A 17288-nucleotide genomic window follows, 5' to 3' on the forward strand; every position below is an offset into this window, starting at 1 on the left:
TATAAATTTCATCTCTGCAGGTTGGAAGTCCTAAGAATGCCAACTTTTTATATAAGTAATTATCTTAGCAGTGATGTACTGCATACTGTTGCTGTATTTTTCCACTTCTACGGCATTCTTGGCTGTATCCCCCCAACGTAAATCTTGGGCCCTCATATTTAGTAAAACCTGGAGGATAACAATGCTCCTACAATGTACCACCAGCCAATCACCCCCATCATATGCTTCTGTTGTTTGTTGTCCTGTGACATGTTTCAGGTGACATCCTATTTTGCATCTGACAGTGGATATGGGCCTCCCTTAGGTGTTTGTGCTGTTCTCCACAAGTTTCCATCTATGGGCTGTTAAAGTTTTCAGCGTGTTGGTGTTATCTTGGCTGCTCATAACTTTTTTTTTTTTTTATTTGAAACTCAGGCCTTTCTTTCTGTGAAGAAACTCCTATTAACTGACTAGGGCTAATAATCAATTTACTGGGCAGCTCAAACTTGCATTAGAACCAGTGAGGCCCAGCACTTCTTGGGCTCATGTATGTTCAGTTATCTTACTGGTGGAACATAATGCTTTCTTCAAGGCCTTCTTTTTTTCCTTGCTTACTTAAACACAGTGGGCTTAAGCAGAAATTCTAGATCTACAAAGAATGCGTATTTGATCCAGACTTCATACTGCTGAAATAATGAAAGCTAATTTGTCATCAAAATATAACTGCAATTTACAGCATGTAGGCATGAAGTAATTAATGTGTGGCTGTTCTTGTAAAGCTTTGCTTAGGCAAATCTCTGGGTGAATTCTTACCCAAGAGATGACCACGGGTTAAGCATTTGGTAACTGCAGAATGTTGATATGATTGCTTGCAATTGCAAGTAGCAGCACACTTGTTCTGAGTGTAATAATTAGTCTGGTAAACGTTTCTTACTTTAGAAGTTTTTTTCGAAACATTTTTCTTTTTCTTTCTGTAGCCCTTAGCAAAATAGAAAGCTAAGGGTAAAAGAGTTGAAACCTTATCAGGACGTGGTGAAAATCTCATCCTGCAAACTTGCTGCAGTCATGCAAACATTTGGAAAGCGAAAGCTGCAGTGGCTACTTCCTTGCTGACCTTTGCTGCTTGTATCCAGAGGCAAAGCTCTGATGTGTAAACCCAGTGGCATAAGTAGGTTTAAGTTACACATAGCAATATGTGAAGAACGAGGAACTGTGAAAAGCCAAAGGTTTATTTATTTATTTTTAAAAATCTGTAATCACACATTACAATCCAAGACAGACTAGAAGGGACTTAACCTGAATAGATTTTTGCTTCTGTAAATTCTCTGATTTATTTCAGCATGTGATGGCTTCGGTTATCAGTAGCGTATCCAAATATTTTTACTTACCCTTAATTTCCAGAGCCTCCAGAATCAAGATAGATAAACAAAGAGAAGAAAAATGAAAGAAAGAGATTAAGTTTTTCTTAGAGTTCTCATTGGCAAATCTTAAGGAATGTAGATATAGTGTAGAAATAGAAATTGGTGCTTACAGATAGGACTCAAGTTGCACAAATGCTCAAAAAAGTATAGATTGCTATGCCCTCTGAGTACTTCAGTGTCAGAGTGGCTCTTTCTGGATGCAGTAGGTTATGGTGGCATACCTGTGGCATCTTGTTTATCAGAGTATCAGGACCTTAGGCTTTCTGAATTCAGGCTGGGGAATAACACCATTAACTAAAAATTTTCAGAGCTTCAGAGTCACTGAGTCTATTCCCCTGTAATAGGCTTTTGACCCATGCACACAAAGAAATACTTTAATAGGAAAGTAACCATTTCAATGTAGATGTATGAATAGATTTAATTTAGATATATTCAACCTTAAAATAATATTCTTTTATAGAAAAAACGATGTAAAAATAATCAAAGTCTCATTTCTGGAAGTTCAAGGCAAGTTCCCTTAATAGAAGTAAAAAAGTAAAACTTTGTACATCCAAGTTGTGGTTTCGTGAAAGAAATGGCAACAAGGGGGAAAAAAAAAAAAAATAATAATATATATATCCAATTGGGATTTTCTAGAACTTCAGTTCTGTCCCATGCCGTGTTTATTAGCTGGCAAAGGAGCATTCAGCAACTCTTCACTGTCTCTTCATCCATGAAAAGGAGATAATAGGATACTAAAATCCCTGAAAATGCAGTTCAAGGTCTGCATTAAAATCAGAATGTATAAGTTGGATATTATTAATAAATGTTAGCACAATATAAGTACAAGTGTAACTGGTAGGAATATTTAGAAATGTGGTGTTAACCAAGAAGCAAGCCCAATCACCTTAGCAGCAGCAGAGCCCCCAGCTGCCTTTCTGGATTGGCTGCAATGCAGGAAGGGTTTGTCCTCTGCTCTATTCCCAGGCAAGATCCCTCAAAAATGAGCATGGCTTTTGTCATCGTCACATAGCTAAGACTCAGGCTGTGGCTCTGTGTGAAATACTGCTATTCAGGAGACTATTTTAAACAACTTTTGAATTTTTGTCCCTCACTTGTTGGTGTCTCGCAGACATTTTCATCTCACCATTTTGAAGTATTCTTCCTCATACCTCTCCCTCCCCTAGCATTTTAGATTTCACTACTTTTAGTTTTCTTAGCAAAAATACAGTTCCAAGCTTTCAGTACGGGAGCGTGACAAAGTGATTTTATAGCCAGTACTGAAAGTGACTAAACTTGACAACAATTGTATTTTATGACAACCTCTGCTTTCAGATCCCCAGTCTACTTTCCTATCATCGGCTGTGGTTTCTCCCTTATTCCCCATTTCTCCCTCTCCCACCCCCCTGTGGCTGCTGCTCTCAAACAGGAGCAGTTCCGGATCCCTGCACTGACTGGAAGCAAATCCTTTTACCAGAAGTGCATTTTAATGGACAACATGCTTCACTTAAGTCACCAGAACCTTAACTGTATAATATTCAATTTTTTACCAGCCCAGAACCAAAGCTTTTTATTGAGAGCGATGTCCATAAGAGTAGTGGAAGAATTAGTATTACGGAACTAAACCAGATTAGGAGGGAATGTGAATTAGATTTGGTAACAGATGGTGCCGTGGAAATTAAAGGTGCTTTGCGAATGGAAGCGACAGCAGCTTGCTTCTTTTCCTCTCCTGTCTCTCTCTTTCATACGCTTGATAGACGGGTATAAATCAGAACAATCCCGTCTTGACAGCCAATTTCCAGAATTTGATCTGGTTAAAGACACGGCTTTCCTGCTCCGCGCGCTGAAAGCGGCTGCTGTTTTATTTTTATACAGCACCTTGTCATATTTAGGAAAGTGGAATCACCTGCCTCCTTTTAATGAAATTTTCTTTAATTACAGTTTTAGCTCTTTAGTGTTAATTACTTTTTCATTCAGGCTGAGTTCTCAGCCTGTCTCACAGGAATGTATTTCTCCCCCTGCCCCACCTCCCTGCACTATTCACGCATATGCTTTCATTTTTCTAAAGATGCTTTTCGTTGTTGGAAGTTGTTGTCAGATCCATTATAATTAGATCCTAATTATCAAAATCATCATTATTGTGTTGGGAGAGGAAGCTTTGTAAACAACCCTTAAAGTTGTAGGATCTGGTTTGATGGAGGAGAAACCTTTTGGGATAGATGTGAGTAATAGTCAAGCAAACACAAACCTTCCTGAAGGCTCTGCTGGCAAGCATGTGGAGACATGGAGAGTCCCTAGGGAAGGAAAACCCACTTGGCTTCTCTTCATGTCTTATCCACCAGGTTGTAATCCCACGTTTCTCAGGAAAAAATCAGAAGGAAATTGCCCTGCTTCAGTTTGCTTACATTAATATCCATTTTGGCACCTCCCCTTTGGGTGTTCACTTGTTAAAAAATTGCCTTTCTGGTGCGTGCCAGGAACACGCTACAGGTGCCTTAATACAATTACTGCTTGGTGTTTGTGGCAGCTAGTACAAGTGGAGAGACTGCTGTGATACATAGTGATGGGGAGCTGCTCCTGCCATACAGTCAGTGCAAAATAATAGAGTATATTTAAAAAAAAAAAAAATCTCTCAAAGTTAGAGAAGATCCATAGAGCTGGCAACGAACAGTTGGTAGAAATAAAGCTTCCTACTGGCAGTCAAATCAAATGTAGTAACAACTCAGCAGCTCCCCGCTGCTAGCTGACAGCATGGTGTAGCACACTGGGACAAACATTCACTTAAAGGCTGATTGCAGGCAAATGCCATTTCCCAGCTCCCCAAGTAGCTTTGTGGCCACATGGGGGGGAATGGTGCTGATGGCTGGGCTTGGGGCAGAGAGAAGATTGCTGCCTCCAAAGTTGGAGTCCTGAGCCCTCCAAGCTCTGGCTCCCTGCTGCTATTCCTGGTACTGTCTTTCTAATTACTCCTGCAATTTGGCTAGCAAATTATCATTCTTCCATTATAGGCCCAGAGAAAATCACGGAGGGGAGCTGGGTAGGAGGCAGGTACATGGCATGCACACACCTACGCGCTACCTCTCTGAGGGAAGGCAAATGCTGGCAGAAATTGGGGAAAATCTCACGATCCAAAATTTGTCTTGAGACTGAAGGCATTTTTTGTCATCTTTTTTTCCTTTTGGGAAGTGCTGAGTGGCAGCTGTGTGTCTCTGATCTGTGGTACTGGCTTACTGACTGGGCCGAGCTACTGCTTTTGATGCTGTAATCGTTTCAAAATAATCCCTCTTTAAAAAGCCTGTTATGTTCTTGAATAAATCTCTGCATATTTTCATAGTTTTGTATTTTTCTCCCTTGAAGTAGCTGAATGTAGCATTTGATTTTTTTGTTTGCTACTTCAGTTGACTTCTCTTAATAAGAAAAGAATCCCCACAATGAATGATCAGATGACTCCTCGACACTTCACCACATCCCCTGGGGCTGGAGGCAGCAGGTGGGTTCCACCTGCTCCCATGGAGTGCATCCTCCATGCACTGGGGCTTCAGCACCGAAAACACCAGGCTCCCTAAACAGAGACATCACTCCTTTCCAATATGTGCTGCGAATTGAAGACGTTAGTCTGCAGTTTGAAAATATAGAGTGATAAAATCTTACTCTTCTGATGAATAGACTGATTTTCATATGATCAGGCTTGGCCGTCTCTCTAATTGTCACATCACAGTCTTTCTTAAACCTGGGCACAGGAACTCTGACACATTGTGTGCAGGCTGTGAAGAGCTGTGTTGTGTGAGCCACTGTAGCAGCACAGCTGGGGGGTGTTAGGATGCTGGAGGCCAGTCAGCAGGGGATGGTGAGTCTGAAATCTTGTGTTGTAGTGAGCAGTAAATGCAAAAAACAGCCCTGGTCTAACTGTGGAAGTGTTAGAAACAGGAGAAAAGAGAAACCTAAAAATCAAGTAGGAATATGAAGTATTTACAGATGTTTAAGTTGAGTCATAGATGTCTAAAATGACATATGCACCCCACAATTATGACACATACATATACATAGACAATATTGTATGTTCTTTTTCTGTGGAACTCCCAGAATGCTTTTAGTGTAAAGTGCTATCCGCATCCACTTCTTGTGTTGTCTTCCCTTCAGTTATTTCTTTTTTTCTTTCTTTTTTTTTCCTTTTTTGAATATTTGTAAGCTGATTCATCAGAGCACATAGAAAAGAAAGGAGACAACATTTGTAGGAGTTGGTCTTTTCCAGAGGAAGCTTTCTGTGGCGGTGGTCTGTTGGTAGTGCATAACAGCTAATAGGATATTTGTTGCTTACATGTCTGCAAACATAAAGGTCAGTTCTGCGATTTTTCCTCTCAGCTTTATTTTTTACTTCTCAGTTGGAGATATTCTTGTTTGGAGGTGTGCGCTTCAGTGCCATATATTGGATGCACAGCTGTGTTACTGAGGGTTGGCACTTCTTCAGGTGTCTGGTGCTTTGGCCCAAAGGTGCAAGGCCTTTAATTATTTTTCTCTGTTCACTTTTTGTTCCCCAAAAAGTACCTGATGAAAAGAACAGTCATTCTGTAGCATGAAAGGATTTAAATGCTGTTGGCTCTTAAGTGCCTCTGCTTTTAAATTCAGAAGAGTTATGTTCCAGTCTGTCAAATCATAGGAGCTGTAAGTTGCAAAGCTTGTGCACGTCTAAGGATGCATTTAATTAAACCTGCATTAGTGCATCTATACAGACTTATTAAAACACTTAGTTTGTCTCAATAATATTGATTAAATAGCAGTAGTTTGTTTAATCTAAGTGTATTTTTGCTGTTACTACATTACTTCCTAGTAATCAGGATAATAGTCATCATCAGTGAAATATCGTGTTAGTTACGAAGTAATGCCATAAGAATTGATTTAGGCTTGGCAGGAGAGGAAGGCTTTCTGTCATATAGTGCCAGGGCCTGATTTGGATTATTAGAATGAGAGTTTTAAACGTAATTTCTGTTCGTATAAACACTATGTGTTTTATAGGCTTATGGGTTATTCCGTACTCTGAGTATCCATTATATCATGGAATACCTCAGACAGTTAATTATGCAAACATCATGTAAGTAATTACGCAGTATTATTATGCATTTAAGAGTTTTATTGATTTGCCAGTTGCTCTCTTGCAGTATTAAGAGCTCTAAACAAGAGATGCTCACCCTTGGAGGAAATAGGGCTGAGGAAATGAGCTAAAGATAAATGATAGTAGTATGCATTGTTGCATCAGATGTAAGCCTTAAATGCAGGAGCTGTCAACAGTGATAATATGCAACACATTGGGGTATCTCAGGATCATTTCCTTCTTGTTAACAAAGTTTATCAACCAGGAAGCAGAGGGAATCAGCTTGAAATAGAAAGGGAAGCAATAACAAATATTTATACCTAGAAGAGGGGTGTTAAAATAGTTTCCCCCTCATTTCCAAGGTGTTGCAAATTACTTGAAAAATTTCTGTTGTTAAAAGCAACCTAGAAAACAGGCTCTGGTGAGGCACAAATGTGAAGGCTTGGATTGGTTTGCTCAACTCCAAGTGAGCATGCAGTGAGTGCTGCAGCAGAGCCTGGGCTGCCTGCAGGCTGGTGCAGTTCTGGGCACTCCTCTGTCACTGCTGCTGGGAGCTCAGTGAGGGCTGCAGGCGGTGTTGCCTCTTTGATTGCAGCAGTTGCTGTGGTGCTTCACCTTGCCATGGTGAGGTGGTGAGGGCTTCGGGAAAACAGAAATGAAAGAATAAATTATGGGAAATTATGACAAATTCAACGGTTTTTAAAAAATAATGTATATAAATAGAAAGCTGCCACTATTCCATTTTGTGCAAAATATCTTACTGCATGGTTGTACATAGTACGTGGGTGTTTATTAACAAAGACCTAGTGGGTAGTGACAGTTTTGTTTGTGCATGCACGGAATGAGATTAGCAATAGTTGCAATTAATGATCTCATCCAGTAGGTTAACCAAGTGGACCTTACAATATTTCTTATTAAAAAAGAAATCCTTTCTTTTCCTTCCCCCAACTAAGCCAGTGCACCTTAATGCAATGATGATATGTTAGAGCCAGCAGTTGTCAAAGCACCGTATTACTGTGATGCCATAATGACACCCTGTCTCTGCAAAGTAGTCATGTTTTCTCAAATCACACGTTGCACCGTTGATTTCTGACATGACACTTCATTCAGTCACTTGCCTTTTCTTTGGCATCTCCATTCTCTGACAATAGCAGCTGGTGCCCATTTTCCTCCTAAGTGATTCACATTTTGCCACTTTAGTGAAGTGCAATTAGCTGGAGAAAAAAAAAAAAAAAAAAAAAAAAAAAAGCTTGTTGTGAAGCAGCATGGCCAAGATTGCACCATGGCTCCTGCACAGGACCTGCTTGGGGTGTTACAGGCATCTGTGTAAGATGCTGCATCGCCATTCCTTTCCACGCAGATCTCTTCTCCTGCATTCAGAGATACAGGTGTGAGAATGACTGCAGTGTCTCGCTGTTCCCTATTGATTTTTGGTGCGGATTCTGTAAGTGACCATGGTTTTTGAGAGGAAGTGTGGTCTTCATGGTTAGAACAAGGAGCTGGGCTCCATCCCTCACTCTGCTGTAGGCTTCTCACATGGACTTGCTTATAGGCAATGGTTCTTTGCAGCCAAAAGGTGAGGATAACAAGGTGAGATGTTTTGGGTCTGCATGCATATGGGTTAGAGGACTGTGCTGAGAGACATCAGATGGATGGCCCTGTTAATGCACAGAGCTCCTACGTGTGCGTAATGACATCTGCCTCGCTGCTGCTCCCACCAGTAGCTGTCACTAAAAATATCAGCTGGTAACAGCCTGGCCTTTATGGAAGTAGAGCAATTCTCTTTTCAAGAGAAGAACTGAAAACTTCATGTGCAGGTAAAAGTGGGCTTTTGTGCTGGTTTATAATAAAGGTGCTCACTGTAATTATTGTGACTAATTACTGCTCTCACTGAAGCCACCAGTACAGCTCTGAAATAGTGAATGACACTGTAAGCAGAGCTTTTTGTTCCTAAAGTATGCTTGCAGATTAAGAAGTCTTGTCTTGTTTTTTTTTGACCTCCTTTAGGCATTGACAGTAAGGGAAAAACAATTTCCTGAACCAATTGTATGCAAGGGTACATATGACTTGAATGGGAAGGCTTTCTTTTTTTAAGGCTATACGCTCTAATCAGATGTGGTTAATTTTTGCACTCTGCTTGTATATTGATACTGATTTAGCTAGTGTCAGCGCTGTCAATATCATTAGCAATGTGGCAGGTAGATGGAAATATGAATGTGATTGCATTAATGAATTTTTAATATATTCAACCTTCCATAAGCACATGGCATACAATTTGTTCGCTATTGTGTAAGGCTACTTTGAAGCAGGGCTGGGTTTTGAAGTGCTCCGTTGGTTTCCCTTTCTACCAGCAGAAACTGGCTTCTGGTCTCACTTAAAGACAAAAGTTGGGAAGTGAATATAGCAAGGATGTGAGGCGTTGTACTACGTATTGCGTATTACTAGCAGTTTGCAGCACTCTGTGTAGTTTCTCGTGCGTGCAAATATGGAATGATTCAGGAGCCTATCAGCTGCTTTCCCTGCAGTTCCTCAAAGTTCACCCGAGCTTTCCGGGTTATTTGAAAACTTCCCTGGAGCTGCTGTGGCTTTGACTTAAAATATAGTAAAGGAAAAAAACAACCCCACCAAGGCTTTAAAATAAATACTGCACGTTTTTATATGACACATGTTATTTCTATTCATAAACCTTAACTAAATTTAGATTTTTATTAATCCAATGTGACCTAAAAATTTTGCATTAACAGCACAATGTGGAATTGCGCTTATTCTCTTTGAATGCAGATAAAGCCATCATCTTGAAAATAGCTCTTTCTGACAAAAAGGTGTTCTTTTGAAATAAAGTCTTATTCACTACATTCCTCTTAGAGTTAATGTGAATTTTAGTGCCTCTAATTTTAGATTGAAGTCAGGTTTAGAATAAAATCCACCGGCTGACAATTGAATTTATAGATAGTTGTGAATATTTCAGGCTTGAATAATAGAGCTGTAGAATTTCAGACAGAGAGAGGAAGGGAGAATTAAGCTCCGACTGTAGTTTTAGACTATAATGTGGTGATGTCTAGGAATTCTTCAGGGTAACGAGCTAAGTAGTAATTAGGAGGAGCGGAGGGAGGGGTTGTAGCCAAGGCACTACTCCAGGCTCTGGGGTGGTGGCACCAGCTGCCATCCACAAAGGGCCTCATCAGCTGCGGTGCGGCAGCAACAGAGCAGGTTGATGGATGCTGATGCTACCCATGGGTGCACAGCCCTTCCCCTGGTTCCCTGCTCTGGGACAGAGAAACTTTCTCTCCTTGCGACCTTGGCTGGTGTTTTCTGCTTCCCATGGAAAGGTTAACGTTTTATGGGCCTTACCTTGCCATCCTGCAGCAGGCCAGCCCGTGCTTTGGAAGCTTGCAGCTTGAAGCAGCCATATTTTGGTCAGCACCAGAAAGCACTGCTCCAGGAGCATCAGCAGGCAAGCTTCAGCCTGCACAGAGCTTCTGGTGTGTGTTCATGCTCACGGAACTGCGACCGTGTTTCGGTTCTGACCGCTTCGAGTGGAGACAGCCGCTTCCGCGCTGGTTAAAACCAATACATTTGGACAACTAATTAATTGCAAATGGCTTTTCTAGGAAGTGGAGGGTGACTTTCAAGCTTATTATTGTGCATATAAGAAAAAAAGCAGAAGGAGAGTTTAGAGACAAGAACGTGCCGTCAAACTGGGCACAAGAGACGGTACGCAACAGGTCTCTTGCTTTATTTTTGAGTCTTGTCTGGTGGAGTTTTGACAGGAGAGGAAAGAGAAGATCACCAGGTACCTGTTTATTCAATAAAAAGGACCTCACTGTTAGTGTAAAGAGAAACAATATAAAAAATAAGTTGTTGGAACGTGAAAGTTAATTGATAATTTTAATCATGGCTGTATAAAATTGTGTCAAAGAAAGAGGAGAGAGAGACAGCGCGACACCGTGTTTTAGTACCCTAATAACTTCTAACTCCAGTCTAAGATCGTAATGTATGTGAGAGCGGTCCAGTAATTATAAGGTAATAAGTGGAGTGGTGGTGTAAGTGCTCTAAATTAAAAGGAATTTGCAGAGCTGCTGTAAGTCAGCGCCGACCCGCTTTCTTTCAAACGTTGACTTGAGAAAAGTGCTTAGCCTGGAGTGCAAGTAGAGAGACAAGAGAGAGCTATCTATTAATTACAGCACTCATTAACAGTGACGGCTACAAGGCAGCAGATGCAGAAGAAAAGGCACACGGTACCGCAGGCTGGCAAGGGGATTTCCCCCCCTCCAGTTCTTGAGGAAAGGACAACACAAGCAGGTGGTCCAGTGTAATAAGATATTTCCACAGCTTTAACCTTCCCATTTCCTTGGCTTATTTGCTGACACCAGATAGCATGTTCCTTCCACCTTCCCAAATAAGTACGGATTTTAAGTTGGGGGGTGAGATTTCTGCACATCAGTCTGGCCGCTATCCAAATTCACATCTAACTTATTTTTAATAGTATTTTTCCAGTAAAATTTACAGTGATTGAGAGATCCTAAATAATTCTGATGGGCACTGATTTTTATCGCAAATCTTATCCTAAGCAAATACTTGTGAGGAATGGTCAGGCTTTGATCTTGATTGCACTCATTGGAAAATACGACAAGTCTCTGGATTTATGCCTATTTTCCATTAGTTTCCATTCGATTCTCGAGCTTGAAGTAAAAATTTTATTTAGTACATATGCATCTAATATGTATGCATTTATATTTAACGTGCAAAAAGTTGAATGAGTGATGTTGAAATCTCAAAACTGACTTGAGAAAGTTACTTTGTTAGATTGTCTGTACTCAAGCGCTTGCTTTGAAATCATGAATCTATACCTCCAGTTGGGTGGCTTTACGGAATAGTTGCATTTCTGCTGAAAATGATTCTAGAGAAATGCTCATAACTGTCATCTGTACTTGGCAGCTTCAGATGCTACTGTCAGGAAAATGCTGGGTAGGCCATTTGCAACTGTGGTCTCATAATCACAGCTGTAGAAATTGAAGATGGTATCTGATTCAGAGCTTTCAGATTTTTTTTTGTTCTTTATTCTTTCTAAAATGCATTTAAAAATAATATCAAACTGGGGCACAGAATACACAAGGTTTTTTTCCCCTGTAAAAAGTGCTAATTTATTGGCTCAAATATTTTATGATTTTGTTTCAGATGCTTAATTCCGAAAAGGTGAAAACTGAGATAGAATCTCACCTTCTGAAAGACAAAACTTCTATCTAAAATTTCCTCTAATATATTTCTTTAATCCAAGAATGGAACACGTAAAATGTCAGATCCTATAGAGCTGCAGATATATGGGATGCTGGCGTAGTTATTACTGGTTAGTCTGAGGATAATGGCTAGAAAGTAATTGCAGCCAGAGCTGATTAATCATTTCACTTAGATTTTGTGAAAATGGAGTCCAGCCTTAATTACTTGTTAGAGTCCCCAGTTGATGTGCTACTCGGTTACTAAATAGCTATATATATAATAAAGCAATATTAATAAAGAAAAAAACGCTTGTGGGAGACATGCTCTTCAATTCTGAGATCGGTTCAATGGATGGTGGATACATGTTTTATTCAAGTGTGTTGACAAATATTAATCGCAGAGCTAAACATATATATGCTCAAACTTGAAAATACTTGTCCCTGACAATGATAGAATTTACAGAACAAAAAGCTCTGGTGGAAAAAGAAATGTAATATTTTAGTAATCTAATGGGATTTCAGGATGCTTTGACTCCCTGGATGACAAGTTCGGAATTTAGAGCCGATCTGATGCTGACATGTAACCTAAAAGGCAGGTAGAGGGGACAACAGATGGGTTTGGTCTCTTAAAGTTTTTGTTTACTGCCTGTCTGGAGCTTTGACAAAGCTCTGTCGTGCCCTTATGCTGATTACCTTCATGTAGAACAAGAGGTATTGACTAATGAATGAATGATGTGCAGTCCCTAACCCTTCCAGAGCAGACCAAGAGAGCACTGTCTTTAATACACAGATTCCTTTCTCTCTCTCCCCGCTCCAGGCTTCTCTGCAGAATGTCAAGCAAAGATCGACACATTGATTCTAGCTGTTCGTCGTACATCAAGACGGAGCCGTCGAGCCCTGCCTCTCTGACGGACAGCATCAACCATCACAGCCCCGGTGGCTCCTCAGACGCCAGCGGGAGCTACAGTTCCACCATGAATGGACATCAGAATGGGCTGGACTCACCTCCCCTCTACCCTTCAGCCACAGGGCTTGGGGGCAACGGGCCCGTCAGGAAACGGTACGATGACTGCTCCAGTACCATCGCCGAAGATTCACAGACCAAATGTGAATATATGCTGAACTCGATGCCCAAAAGACTGTGTTTGGTGTGTGGTGACATTGCATCGGGGTACCACTATGGAGTGGCTTCCTGCGAGGCCTGCAAGGCTTTCTTCAAGAGGACAATTCAAGGTTGGTGATTCTTTAAATCTCTTTTCCTTCTTCTGTTCAAAGCGAAGCAGTACAGTCCTTGATTAAATGATGTTACAACTTCAAACCGTAGCTTCTGATTCTTTGTAATGTTTGGTCCTACAGATGCTACTTGTGAAAAAGCCCCTTTGGGCTTCGTTGTGAGCTCTGCCATGTTAAACTCATTGTTATGTTTATTTTGCTTATCAAAAATAGTAGAGCCATCCAGTGCACATTCTTTTTTCTGAAGGAGTTGCTCATGGATTCTCATCAATGGTGCCAAGAAAAGTGATTATTTTTTTAAGGTTCTAATGGATACCTCTTGAACACACCTTGTGGCGCACACAGGTTTTGCTCCTAGCTATACCACTACCATCCTTCAATTTCTACCAAAATCCTGTATATCTTTATCAAACCACTAGTGCATTTAAGAATGGAACAAAATGTAATGCTGTAGTGTTTTGTTAGTGTCAGACTATTAATAAAGTGGCCTTTCACCCATACAATATACTGTGACCTTAACAGGTTCACCAAATGGCCTGTAAGATCACATTTTAAGGACAGTAAGTTGACAGCTTTTGGTCTCTGTAGAGTACCTTGTGTTAATCTGCTCTTGATACCTGTTACAAATATGCCACATATTTTGGCATAAATTAGTTTGAATGGAATAATTTGCACAACCACTTGTTCTAGCTACAGGACCAGTAGAGACAAAATAACCTTCTACTTTCATTTAGATATCATCCTTTCAAGTAAAATTGAAGGTGCTTTATTTAAAGAACATGAGGACAAGCTTGGCCTGTACAGGAATATAGTGTCACATTAAATTAAATTCAAACTTCAGAGACTAAAATTAGGTTGCTAAGTCCAAATTTAAGCTCCTCAATAAAACCTGCTTGATTTTCATAGATGCTGAGAACCTGGAAAGGGACTGCAACCTGGTGGTATGCTTTGCTTTTTTAAAAATGAGTTATAGTAAGGAGAGTAAAGTTAGATCCAGTTTGGAATTTCACATGGCTCTAAATTTGAAACATTTGATCGAAGTTTTTAAAATGTACTGCTTCCACATTTCATATACAGTTAGTAAAAAAAAAAAAAATAATGTTTTCTTTTAAACTTAGCCATTACAAAGATTTTTTTTTTTTAATTTATCATTTTACTCTCTGCAACTAATTGTTGTAAGCATACCAAATCCACTACTCTGGGGAATTTGGGCCTTTTACCAGCATGAAACAGCCGTTTCATGATGCCCATATTGCCACCAGAAGGAAACAGCAGAGCTCTGTGGTTATAATGGAGCTGATTTTTACAAAGTTTGCAATTGGTGAATAAACATACATTCAGAAATTTCTAGTTACTTGGGTTCAAAAAGTGGTGTTTGTTTGTTTTAAAAAAAAAGTTGATTTCATTTGACCTTCAAGAACATTTTCAGGAAAGCTCAAAAATCTTTTGAGTGAAGGAATTTGTATTTGTGGCTGCTAAATTTCAAGTGGCACTTCAGCTAGCAACTTTGATTTTATAAATGGCATTTAATTGCTGTGTAATAGCTATTCTACAGGACTGAATTAATGCATGATGATTTTAGTTGTATTTTGAGCATGAGAAAATGCATCAAAATCTCTAACTGAATAAAGCGTTGACTTCTGGCTGTAATATATAGCGTGCAATTTTACACCGCACCACAGACAGCAAGTTTCTGGGCATGGAAGCACAAGACAGAGACGTCATTCTCCAGATTAGCAACCTGGACTTGGCCACACAGCTCAAGTTAGAACTGGCAGCTGCGCAAAACATCTCAGCAGGGTTAGAGCACTAGCTGCATCAGCAGGTGATGGTGCTGTGAAGACCAAAAAAAAAAAATGCAGTAAGGCAAATCCTGGCATTGGATGGAAAAGCAGTAACAAAGATACTAAGAATAGGAGGTATGTTACCATCATAACGTCATGGCAGCTTCTTCAGAAATGGTGCTGACTCAACTGATGCAGGCATAAGAGTTTTCAGATACCATCTGAAATAATGGAAGCTACACATTTTTGGTGAATCAAGCCATCATTTGTGTTAAATGACAAGAAGTAGATAAGAAAAAACTACTCCTTATGGTTTGAATAAGCAAGTTCTGCCTTTGAGCTTGCATGAGGAAAAATTTTCCTGAGTCTGATTTGCTATAAATGACAGAACTTAATGTTTGTAGAGGTCATTCTCCCCTTGCATTTTCTTGCTTCCTGCTTCACAGCACATTCTCGTTCTGTTTGTTTTTAAAGCAAATTGATAGCTGAATAAGTACAAATAAGAAAACAGGAAAAAAAAGAGAGAAATTTGTAAATACAGGATGGTAAAGCAGAGTAAAGAGAGTCAAGTATTCTAACTACACATATGCAAGAATAGCTTATCTTAATTAAGAATTGCTTATTTTAAGTCTTAATAATTTAGTTGTGATATGTAAATAATTATAGATTCAGTGAAAAGGAATGTTTCACTTACCAGACCTTTCTTGCTTTATCATTCATAAGTTACTAAATTAGCTCAGACTTCAGAACATTAGTGCTGCTCCTGTTGAGGTCATGAGCAAAACTGCCCTGATTTCAGTGAGAGCAAGGCTGAGCTGACAAAGTGTGACTGTGAAGCAGATCTTGTGTTCATATCAGGCTTGATGTCCTTTCCACTAAGTCAATGGGATTCTTTCCATTCTTTCCATTTCAAGGGAGACTTGTCAGATCTCAGTTGGTGAAAGCTACAGGCAGCTGTTTAGGGAACCAGCGCAGTGTTTGCTCTCCACCCCTACCTTACGTAAGGCAGGCAGGCAGGAAGCACATCACGAGATATGGGTAGCCTCTTACAACACTTCAATTTCCCTCTAGTGTAGACTGTACACCTGTTTTAAAAGCTAATGGAGGTTGTCACTCCCTTTCAGATGATAGAAATTTAGTCCAAAAACTGTCCATTTCTGGCTGACAGATTTCTCCTGCTTTGTGTCTCTTGCCAGTCCCTGGTTATTTTCATAAAAGGAAAATGGAATGAATATTTTCTTGAATTACAAGAGAGGAGTTTTTTTCTATTCTGAATATAAATTGTTTTACATAGCACTGAAATATTTAAACTTGGTCCTGTGATAAAGAATGTATAGATAATGATAAAAAAATCAGTAACAAAAAATAGAAATTGCATGGTTTAAAACAAAACCCAGAGCAACAACGACAACAACAACAACAAAAAACACACACAAAAATCAGCTGACAGTGCAAAATCAGTGTAATCTTAGGTCATAGCAGAATCTAATGACGTTCTGCCCCCTCTTGTGACATATAAGGGCTGAGAGAACTGGATGTTCTTTCTGCTCAGCCTTCCACTCAGCTGCAGCTCTCAGTTTGCTTCTGGGATAATTTACGTGATGGCTGATTTCAGATGTCTCACAGAAACACACACACAGCCAAATCTCTCCAAAATTGGCTTAGCATCAGGGATAGTAGAAAATAGCATGGCCTAAAAATAGTTACAGGACCATTGATTTTTATTTTTATTTTTTAGGGTCTCTCCACAATTTTTGCTGTTCACTGTATTATCTTGAATCTAAGCTTTCATTAAAAGAACAACAAAAAAAGAGCAAAAAGAATTTTCAGTTGTCAGCTGGGTATAAAATCTTGTGTTCAGTATAGAGGTCTTGTAGTACTTACTATATATTTTATAGTGAATATTTAGTGTAAATACATTTCCAATCATTTTTATTTGCTCAGTTAGTATAAAGACTAGTAAGTACATATTTTGCATTAATAATATGTAATTACTCAATGCTTTGAGCTTAAACGTTTCTGCAAGTAGACTGAAATAGTTCTCTTGCCTTCAGTAGAAGAAGGGTGGGCATTAGTTTGCTATTATGTTTTATTTCAGACTTTCTCTCTGTAAAATAATGACCTCCATCTAGACAGCTTTCTTCCAGCTCTTCAGGATTATTGTCTTTACACTCCTTAGTATTATTGGCTTCAAACTTGCTTGAAAAGGCGATGTGAAAAGCCCTAGGTATTGATATATTGCCTTCCTAGTAAGGCGTGCTACAAAGATGTCACAGCTTATTTTTATTTCCTTGAATAGCGTTTAAATTTACCCCCAAAAAGCTAAAAAATTTTTGCATAGTTTGCAGTCATAGGCCTTCAGTTCCTTTGTTTGTGTGTTTATTTTTTGGGTGAAAAAATATAGAGTAAGCAGTCGTTTTTTTATACACAGGGTGGGTAAAGCATCAGTAGTAAGAAGCCTTGCAATCCTACCTTCAACTGTCTCATTTAAGACCTTTATCCCTGAAAGTTGTTGCCTGTCCACATCTCCTAACAGAAACAAAGAAATATTCCATCCTGGAAATAATTTTGGTCACCATACTGTTAC

At 39.5% G+C, this 17288-nt stretch overlaps 1 protein-coding gene across 7 annotated transcripts in view; it reads left to right on the plus strand.

Moving 5' to 3' along the window:
* ESRRG (estrogen related receptor gamma) overlaps nt 1–17288 on the plus strand; it is a 381433-nt gene that overhangs the window by 248998 nt on the left and 115147 nt on the right. For 6 of the 7 annotated variants that reach the window (XM_090135028.1, XM_090135029.1, XM_090135030.1 and 3 more), the window contains one exon: nt 12502–12917. In XM_090135028.1, coding sequence (XP_089991154.1) covers nt 12502–12917 — 416 coding nt within the window. Of the gene's footprint in view, nt 1–5439; nt 5716–12501; nt 12918–17288 lie in introns of those variants that run through there. The other variant, XM_031595843.2, reaches the window with a different exon arrangement.

Source organism: Phasianus colchicus, chromosome 2 (assembly GCF_987193195.1).
Source record: "Phasianus colchicus chromosome 2, bPhaCol1.hap1.1, whole genome shotgun sequence".
Taxonomy (NCBI): Eukaryota; Metazoa; Chordata; class Aves; order Galliformes; family Phasianidae; genus Phasianus; species Phasianus colchicus.